General features: G+C 36.8%; 1 protein-coding gene across 1 annotated transcript; it reads left to right on the forward strand.

The window, feature by feature from the left end:
- Positions 1-545: 545 nt before the first annotated feature.
- On the forward strand, positions 546-7,060 carry il1b (interleukin 1, beta). Its single transcript, XM_084746666.1, has 5 exons — positions 546-551; positions 2,655-2,859; positions 3,348-3,527; positions 5,218-5,351; positions 5,556-7,060. The coding sequence occupies exons 1-5, from the start codon at positions 546-548 to the stop codon at positions 5,775-5,777; spliced, it is 747 nt and encodes a 248-aa protein (XP_084602792.1). The 3' UTR covers positions 5,778-7,060.
- The last annotated feature ends 3,624 nt before the right edge of the window (positions 7,061-10,684 follow it).

Below are 10,684 nucleotides of genomic sequence, written 5' to 3' on the forward strand. Positions count from 1 at the left end.
CACAAACCACTTCAGTTACTTGACTTTTTCTTTTTCAGTTTCCACAAGAAGAAAATGTGTGACTTCAATCTGTCTGACGCTTTACCCAGGTAAGTTCACGAAAGATAAAATCCAACTGGTCAGGTCTCTTTAACTTTACAGTATTGGAATATCAAGATTACAAGTGAAAAAGTTAAAATTGTGTGATTTTAGATATTACTTATTACTTGATGTGTTTAAGGGAGCTGAGAGCATGAAATTGGTTTTAAAGTGACCTATTTCATCAGGGGGGTGACCACCGGGGAACCTGAAAGCTTGAGTTCCTGAAAATAATTTCCAAAAATCTCGACATCCGGAGTGACTGCCTCTAAAAAGGGAACAGCTCCAGCCTGTGTGGCAATGTGTTTCACTTCTTATTTAAAATACTTTAAACGTGTTGGTGAACAAAAGTGGACAAAACAGCGGAAATCATCAGTGCGGTGAAACATGTTTTTAATATTTATATTTTTTTTTATTTCAGCCCACTTGAATTAGAGGATACAGTTGTCAAACCCTGCTGTGTTGACATGACGGTAAGATGATTTTTTCTTAATTAGAGGCTGTGAAGATCATATTTCATGTTTTTCTCTATTAGATTCCCATATTTTTCATTTTAAAGACATACATTTTCGCTCATGTACATATATTGTCACTTTCAGATGTCTTAATTGGCTAAGAATTTAAATACTGCTGGAAAATATATTTTAAAAGATAAAACTCTTGTAATGAGCCAAAATATGAGTGATTACATTTTTTAATTAAATGTAGACGTCAGCTGCCTCAGATGGAAAATCTGATCTGACGACAAAACGTTCCATTTTTAAATTTCACAGCATAATCGTAGTGAGCAGCCATTTTATTATTTTAAAAAGTTCTCTTAAAGGGAAGGTTTGCCCAAAAATGAAAATTCCTGAATGGAAACTCCCAAACAATGGAAGTGAATGGTGACCAGTTTTCAGAAACAGCAGAATATAAACATAAACTGCCAAAAGAAGGATCTACGGTGAAGATTTAGGCTAAAAACTTGAATGTTAATAACATCTTTCAAGTCAGTTTTGGGGCTTTAGGAGACTTGGATTACAGCAGATGAGCAGTATGGATCCACTTACGTTTTAAAACTGGTCACCATTCACTTCCATTGTTTGGAAGATTCTGCAACACTGTTTTCCTGTGAAACTCCAGCAGTGTTTTGTGGACTAAAAAACTAAACCTGACCTTCAATCAGCACGAGCGTGAGTAGATGACGACTGAATTTTCATTTTTGGGTGAACTACCCCTTTAATGCTAACCAAAATACACATTTTTAAACCATAATTCTTATTTAACTTTGATTTTGAAGAGCTACAGAGTCGACACGTTATCTGATAGCAATGTTATTTACTTAATTTATCAAACAATAGAAAGTATAGCCGTGCTTGAACAGTGTTTTTTAAACCAGGAAGTGAGACAGGGGTCCTTAGGGTATAGCTGACCCTTTTTATGCCTGATTAAATCAGGTTTTTGTAAAACACTGTCAGAGTTGACAGAGATCTGGGAAACTTTAAAGGACCACGTTGATTTTAAAACAAAGCATGATTATAACAGCACATTTTTACATCAATGTTATCAGCAGGTTTTGTTAGTTTTAGATTTTTAAATTGTTTGAAGTTGTGAAATCTTCCAAAAACCAAAACATTTTATAAAATACATATATAAAACCAATAGTAGATTTTCCAGTCTGTACTTTTACTCGTACTGAAGTACTCATTACAAGATGTAATCTACTTAGTTACTTTTAAAATCATAGTTGAGTACAATTTGGATTACTGTCCAAACCTTTCATCTGCTTTTTGGCAGCCAAACAGGTGATCTGTTAGCAAACAGGCCAATGAAAACCAGAACACACAAACTAAAAACAAAACAAAACGCTGCAGCAGCACAGGTTTGGAGCGAGGATGTTAATGATTAATCATTAATCGATTAATTGCCGTTAACAATTTAACCAATTAAAAATGTATTCATGGATATTTAATCAATAGTTATGGCAGCAACTGCACCTCATCTGACATTGTTTTGTCAGATGAGGTGTTTTTGAATGACCAAAAAAATCAACAAAAAACTGAAAATAAAGAAAAAAAAAAAGTTTTGTATCTTATGAATTCTTAATGATTAATCGATTGTTAGTGTTTTCAACTATTGGTTCAGGAAAACGCATAAAATTTACAACCCTAGTTGGAGATGTGACTGTGACATCAACAGTTAAAAGTAACTATAAAAAATTGTAATGTAACTGTAAAACTCGTAATAGTTACTCTTAGAACTTTTAATGAATTATTCAACTTTCTTTTGCGATCAGATATTTTAGGCTGCAGCAGTCCCAAAAAGAATGAGTGAAATATGTGTCTGTATTTTAAAATATAGTTTATATGACTGCGTGGTAATACATACAATACAGAGCTACACTTTTATTTTTTATTTATTTTCACGAAATTCTTTAAGCCAGTGGTTCCAACACTAAATCATATTCAGTTAATTTTCCCTCTGTGTTTCTCCCCTGGTTCTCCACGTCCACCGTGGGAACCTCTGTTTCAAGCACTCTGTGTGTCTCAGATAAGAGGAAGGGGGACATGATTTGCGGTTTCTCTTCTGTTCTTTAGCCCCATCATGTGCAGGACGGTCGGGACAGTTTCTTCAGACTTGATGACGGACTGGGACTGGTGATTTCCCACAGCCCGGAGACCATGGAGTGTGTCGCCACCCTGCTGCTGGCGGTGAACAGGATGAAGAAGTTACCGTCTCGCGGCCGCCGGAAGCTCAGTGATAATGAGCTCTGCAGCGTGATCATGGACAGCCTGGTGGAAGGTGGGTAATAATGACACAAATGTCATACGCAGCCGAAGCAAAACAAGAAAAAAAAGTTGGGACATTTGGACAAAAAGGGAATGCAACGATTTGGAAATACTGTTTGACTTGTATTCAGTTGAATAGACAAGATATTTAATGTTCAAACCTTATTGTTTATTATAAATATACACTCATTCTGAATTTGATGCCTGCAACATGTTCCAAAAAAGTTGTGACAGGAGCAACAAAGTTGTGAAAGTTGAGGAACGTTCAAAAAACACCTGTTTGGAAGATTCCACAGGTGAACAGGTGAGTTGGTAGCAGGTGACAGGATCATAGCTGGGTGTTAAAATGGCGTCCTGGAAAGACTCAGTGGTTCACGGGCATGGATGGGGTGAGGTTCACCACTTTGTGAAAAACTGCAAACAGTCCAACAGTTTAAGACGCCTCTTGCACCTCCTTTTCTGACAGCTGCTGACATCTAAATCACCTCCACTTCTCCACAGAGACGATTGTCGAGAAGACTGTGAGCTTCTCCACGGGACAGAAGAGCGGTACCTTCCTTCGTCTGAACAGCGGGGAGGTGGTCACTCTGTGTGACGATGACAACAAGGACATCATCCAAGGCATGGGAGAGGTGAAACTGCAGGCCGTCACTCTGAAGGGAGGACACACCGATCGCAAAGGTGCGACGATCACGAGTACTTTTATTCAGATACTTCCCTCTGAAATGATGTCAGGGGATATCCTTTAACACAATCAGGCAAACAAACTGAACAGAAAACATGACATTCATGCTGCAAAGTTTGAACAAAATTTGAGAGAAATAAACCTTTTGTGTGCAGAGAAGAAGAAGAAACCATCTTTTACTTCAACTCATGAAAAAAGGGAACATTGGAACATGTGACACCAAGTACTTATATCTTAAAATGTAATTAAATGAACATAAAATGAACTTTAATCAAAGTTATCTAATAATTATCATTAATAATAATTATCATTATTATCAAATATAATTATCATTAATTATGGAACTTGGACTAAACTACTATACTCGATTCTGATTGGTCAGTTGCAGCATTCTAAGGTCTGTTATTTCTGTATAACAGACCGTTGCTATGGACACAGTCACGCACATTATCCATTATTTAACAATTAGAAAAAACAAATAACTAGTGAAGGAAAATACTATCAAAAGCAAACATGTAGAATAATCAAATAATACTTCTTATTTATCAGTAAAACAACAACTAAATACTAACAACAACCTAATAAACATGTAATAATAATAATAATAATAATAATAATAACATGCAAAAGTGCTTTACAATGTGCATTAAAAACAAGACATGATAATGAGAAAAAATAGAAAAAATAAATAAATTGTAGAAATATGTATTTCTTTAATATTTCTTATATTTATGTTACATTTACATATTTATTTATTATATTTATTATATTTATTCTTTTATAAATGTATATTTTCTATTTTATCTTTATTTCTATTGTTACTCACCCCTTTTTTCTACCTGTACTTTTTGAGCTGCTGTAACATGTAACCCATTACAAGTTTATCTTAATGTTGTAATTGTGAACAAAAGTAGAGTAGAGTAGATTTAATAACATGTAGTAGAGTAGATTTAATAACATGTAGTAGAGTAGATTTAATAACATGTAGGCAGCTGGACTTTTACTGCAGAGGCTGCAGTGACTGCAATGAGCCGCCAGATGTCACTGTGTCTGCTTTATTTCTCAGCACAAATGAAAATACAGTCCCAAATCTTCACAATGTTTTATTGACTACCCCATCATTGATGCATTAGTTAGAGAGGACCACCAGCACTCCACCAAACTCCATAGGTGAAATCAGTAGTTTTACCTCTCAGAAGAAGGCAGTCCCTGGTCTACTACTGCCTCAAACTGTCAGTTTGTTTCTGTTATTGTATGACTTTGATGACTCCAAACTATCCTTTTTATACACAGAAGTCGCACAATAACACAAACAAACTACCAAATTGAGGAAGCAACTCCCATCCTCTTCGAGGTAAAATGACTGATTTCGCCTATGGAGTTTGGTTGGTTTGGAAAGAGGAATATTTGGCTTATATAACTGCCATTTTCCATGAGAAAAGGCTCTTACAACAAAGTAAAGTTGTAAAATATTCTGAATGTAGTGTACAACCACTTAAAATAATCTTAACTATCCTTTTAAGTAGGATTTTTAAATGCAGAACTTTTACTTGAAATGGACATTGTTGGATTGGCACTTGGCACCAAAACAACTGTCCTCCAATACAACACTGCTGTGTCTTCAAATGAACATTACATCATGTTCTTTTTTTAAATTTGTGTTTTGTCTTTTTCTCCCACCTTTAGTAAATTTTAAACTGGCGAAGTACACCAATCCATGCTCTACTGGTGACGGCGAGACTGTCCAACTGTCCATCACCAACACTAACCTGCACATTTCCTGCTCTATGGAAGCCGGCAGAGCTATATTGCAACTGGAGGTGAGCAGAAAAACATAAAAATTTCATTACTTTTTTCTTAATAATTTTGACTTAATTACAAAATTATGACTGACTTGATCAAAATGTTTTTTTCTCATCATTTTTTGCTTTTATCTGAAAAATTCATCTAGTTTTTCTATATTTTACTGGCAGAAATGTGCTTCCATATGTAACAGTTCTTTGTCTTTATCTGTGTTGTTGCAGCGGTACAGTAAGGACCAGTTACAGGAGATCACCGACGATGGAAAAACGGACCGCTTCCTGTTCTACAAGAGATTCAACGGAACATTATCTATCATCACCTTTGAGTCTGTCATGTGCCGCGGCTGGTTCATCAGCACTCATGAGACCGAAAACCAGCCTGTGGAGATGTGCAAGGTGGACGCCGCCCAGCGTGTCACCAGATTCAAACAAAACTTACAATGATGCTCGATTTAAAGTGCCTCGCACAGAATGTACCCACAATTATTCTGAGGATGCTTTTTTGTATTATTCTGCTTCGCCACTAGATGGAGCGATTGTCTGCAGGGTTCCTTAAGCTGTTGTTGATGTCGAGATACAAATTCACTGAAAACCACTATAAATACTTTATATCATTTTTTATTACTGTATCTCCTTTAGTAGAGAAAAATTGTAAAAGGATATTCCTCAAGACTAATGTTATAATGTTTGTTTAATCTATTATTCATTATTACTGTTTCTTTAATTCACATTTTTTTGTATGTTGCTCTGTGAAAATTAAGGAAAAATGCATTAAAAATATTTAATAGGCTAAATATGATTGGTTATGTGTCATAAATTATAATATTTTCTGCTTTTTTTGTTTGTTTTTAAATGTCTTTTATGTATTGTTTACAATAGAACGGGGGAAACATGGACATTAAAGGCAGCTGAAAGAAATCAACCCCTCATAATAGATGAGATTTGTTCACACACATATTATTCAACCAACACTGTTTTACAAAAACGTGATTTAATCAGGCATAAAAAGGGTCAGCTATACCCTAAGGACCCCTGTCTCACTTCCTGGTTTGAAAAAGGCGGGAAAACTGCTCAAGCGCTGGTAAACTTTATTTTTTGACAAATTATTAATTGCAATCAGACATCTGTTTCCTCTTGTTACGTCCTGTTACGTCTTTTATCTTGTTTTTGTTGTTACATCTTTTACATAATTTTTTGTTACATCTTGTTACAACATTTTCAGATTGTTACGTCATTTTTGTTTTGATACATCTTTTACTACATTTTTGTCTTGTTACATATTGTTTCGTCCTCTTTGTCTTGTTACTATGTTTTTGTCTTTTACTTCACTTTGTTCTTGTTACATAACTTTCATCTTGTTATGTCTTTTAGTCATTTTCGTTTTGTTTCGTCGTTTTCGTCTTTTCTTCTTTTACATAATTTTTGTATTGTTACATCTTGTTACGTCATTTTCAGATTGTAACGTCTTGGTACATCATTTTTGTCTTGTTATGTAATGTTTCACTGTTGCGTCGTAACATCTTTTATGTAATTTTTGTCTTAGCGTTGTTTTCTTAATCACATATAATCTTCGTCTTTACGTTATACTTGTCTTGTTACAGTGTTTTCATCTAATCTTTTACGTCATTTTCTTCTCGTTACATCTTGTTATCGCTTTCGTCTTCTCACATCTTTTAGTCGTTTTTGTCTTGTACTCAAACTAAATTTACAAGCTGTTTTCAAAATGTAGAGAAGAGGATACAGATCATCTTTTATGTCGTTTTTGTCTTGTGTGTCGTTTTTTGTCTTGTAAACATGTTTTACACTTTTATAATTTTTGTCTTGTTACATCTTGTTACGTTGTTTTCTGTTTTGTTATCGGCTACTTGGTGAACTTCTTTACTCTCCCTCAGAGCTGCGACGTATCAGATAGATAGAGCAGCAAAATCTGTGAAATCCTGGAAATTTTACCCTCACTGGAAATTTCCCTGCTGTGGAAACATAAAATGTTAGTCATGGTTGTTTCTCTGCAAGGTCAAACGGCCAGTAGGTTTATAGGAACTTAGATAAGATAAACATTTTATCGTAGTAAATATTTGCACGATTACTGAACAACCTGCAGGCTTTAGATGTCAAATAATCTGGTGAAATTATCAGATTAAAAAAAATACTAATCCCATCTCCAGAGGACAGCGAGGAAGTTTCTGTTAATGACCTGGAATTAAACTGATCCGCTCCCATCGCCCACTTTAAGTGACAATATGTGATTTAATGTAATTATGTTTCCTTATTATATTAATAACCGAAATTTGCATGGATTAGCAGTGTCAGAAACCAGTGTTATGATGTCTCACTTTAATTTAACCCTTTGTTATAATCATTCAACTCGCTGCAACGTCTCTGTTACGTGCCACAGTGTCCGTGTGGTGCTGTGTTCTCCTGTGCCCAGGTTCTGCCCCTCCCCCCCTTGCAGGTTGCAGTGATTGGCATCAGGTGCAGCTGCTCTGCAATCAGGACCTGGTGCTTATAAACCTGGACAGTGCAGCCGATCAGGTCCAGTAGGCCATTCGGTGGACGAAAATCCACATGTCAGACACGAAGGAAACGTTAAGCTGAACTACTTTTTTCACGTGTCTCCCTTTGAAATTTCCATTCAGGACCAGAATAACTTTTCTATGTCTGTTTCACGTGAATCCAACTTTAAAATAATGCAGAATTACTGCTGAATGAGTAAACATATGTTTATGAGTCATACGAAATCATTAATAATCTTGTAGAATTTGTAGATGTTTATAACTGTTAAATTTAACAAAGTGTTAATGGGGTTTGGCAGAGAGTGTGTATTTTCAGAGCAGTGGGCTTTTCTTTTCAGGATATACATGATTAACTTTACATTGACAGACAAGTGACAGTTATAAACAGCTGCTCGACTTACAGTGGAGGACTGCAGAGCTCCTGCAGCCAGTCGGTCTCTGGGGGAACAACTTTCTTCAACCACAGAGAGCAAACTACGCAGGATTTCAACCTACTTAACAGTCGATGGTTTCAACTCACTATTTAGACTGCTGTACTCATTTTTGCGTGTGCAGTTGCTACATATTGCTCCTTTAAATTGTTTTTAGATAACTACTGTTGACATGCTGTTCAGAAATTGTTCTGATGGCTCATTTTTCCAAAACCACAAAAGTCCCATTGGACCAAAAGCCCATTTGTCCAACAGTCCAATACACCGGACCGTCCATTGCTCGAGTCTCTCGTAAAGAACTTAACTGACGAGTTACCAGATTTAATTTACCTCAAACCACCATTTTTTTCCTAAACGAGAATGTTCAAAATCATAAAATGACCATGATATGTCAACAGAGGTCAAGAAAACACGAAGATGAAATACTGGTTTCTACAACAACAACTCAATAATCAGCATGTTCCCCTTTTGAAATTTCCATTCCAGTCTGAAAACGTCTGTTTTTGTTTGCCTGTTTCATGTTTATTTGAGTTCAAATTAAATGCCAAGTGTTTGCTGAATGAGTCAGAGTGAGTTTATGAGTCACTGAACTCCAGAGTGAGTATTTTCAGAGCAGTGGGCTTTTTGTTTTCAGGACAACAGGCGGAACTTTACATCAACAGACAACACTGACAGAGTTCTAAACAACTGATCAACTTAGTGTCATTGTTTGTGTCTTTGTTGACGTATAATATTATGCTCGTCTTGCACTCATGTAGCTTCAGTGTCCCTGCAGCCTGCATGCAACCTGCCTGAGCTCCGAGTTTGGGGAAATAACTCGGTTCCACCACAGGTTGTATATTATGTGGATTTAAGCCATTAAATATACCATCTATGGCTTCATTGGCCCAAATGTTTCCAACAGTGGTCAAATCCCGAGAGATATGCAATTTAAATAAGACAACGCTGTGTTTCCAATCAGCTGCTAGTTGACTTCCAGAAAAACACAGGATATGTAGGAAACATCAGAGACTGAAGACGGAAGTCATGAACGTGACTAAACACAACATTAACATCGGAACAATGGGCAGTTCCCAATTTTGTTTCCTTTTGACTAGCTTGCCTAGCAAGACCTCTCTACTCAGCTCTCAGCACTGCAGAAAGGTCTGGCTCCACACACGCATTCTAGTATTGGAGAAAAAAACGCTTGTTGGCATTTCTTTAAACCAATCACAAACGTCTTGGGCGGCGCTAAGCCCAGGATGCTACGATGGTGCTGCTGCAAACTAGCATTGAGGGGGAACTTTTGGTGGAATATTTGCACAATGGAGGGTGAGTTCTGGCATTAACACTGACCACATTGCTGGAAAACAAAAGCTAACAGCTGTTAGCTTGTTTACGTTCATACTATTAATGTACTAGGTGCTAATTTGCTGTTTTCAGTGTGTAGGCTGCAGCTTGGAGGTTGTTCTTGTTACCTGGGTTACCTTGCTACCTGTCTTTTGACAGACTGGCTAGCTGTTTCCACTTGTTTTCAGTGTTTATGCTAAGCTAAGCTAGCAGACAGCTGGCAGTAACCTCATTTTAAGCTTGTAGAAATGAAAGTGGTATCAATCTTCTCATTTTATCAGCAGTTTAGCTCTGTATTTTGTGTTCACTTCTGTTTTGTTGAAGTCTCTTCAATGACCTATGCTTTTTATTTTCAATTTTTTTTTTAATTGCAAATGAAAATCAACATTTCTTGAAACCAACAAAGCTGTACATAACTGGATTCATTTCTTCCTGTGGCAAATTAATTTAGTGACATACTGTAAAACCATAATGTCTGCTCAGTCATTTGAAGCCTTGCCTTATTTATTTTCCATATACGAGAGAAACATGCATAACAGCCTGTAATCTGAATTTCCCAGCACTCACCAAATTAAATGTCAATCTGTTCCTACACTTCACAATAACAGACTTAAATAAACTCGGCCAATCAGGGGCAGTCCTGAGGAAGTCGACGTCTTCTCATTGGCACAGCCTGCGCGGGTTTGCATGGTGACACCTTGGGCTGTTTCTTGACTGACTACACACCAATGAGAGATGCTGAGCTCTGCTCTGAAGCTCCGCGCTACAGTCGTGGGTGCGTAAAGCAGATTACGGAGTGATGTGCATTTAACTTTAAAGAGGCAAAATGGTACGTGCAGGCTGAAGAGGTCAAGAGCTGCAGAGAGAATGACTATCAAAGCACGCACAGGCGCTCTGGTGTTTCATCTTTTATTCTCACATCTCCAGCCGCACTGCTGCCTCGACAAAACACTCACATGCAGTACGATTCTTTGAGGATTCAGGCCTCTTTCAACCAGTTTTAAGAGGAATCCAACAGAATTAATTCAGCCTATCTACAACTGAGGCTTCACTTTGAATGTCATTTTCCTTGGATTGA

The sequence above is a fragment of the Lutjanus erythropterus genome, chromosome 20 (assembly GCF_056507025.1).
Source record: "Lutjanus erythropterus isolate fLutEry1 chromosome 20, fLutEry1.hap2, whole genome shotgun sequence".
Classification (NCBI taxonomy): Eukaryota; Metazoa; Chordata; class Actinopteri; order Lutjaniformes; family Lutjanidae; genus Lutjanus; species Lutjanus erythropterus.

Bases quoted from the DNA above. Each gene is read 5' to 3' on its own strand.
- il1b (XM_084746666.1), top strand. The intron at 2,860-3,347 runs GTGGGTAATAAT...ACTTCTCCACAG, and splicing joins CATGGACAGCCTGGTGGAAG to AGACGATTGTCGAGAAGACT. The intron at 5,352-5,555 runs GTGAGCAGAAAA...GTGTTGTTGCAG, and splicing joins GAGCTATATTGCAACTGGAG to CGGTACAGTAAGGACCAGTT.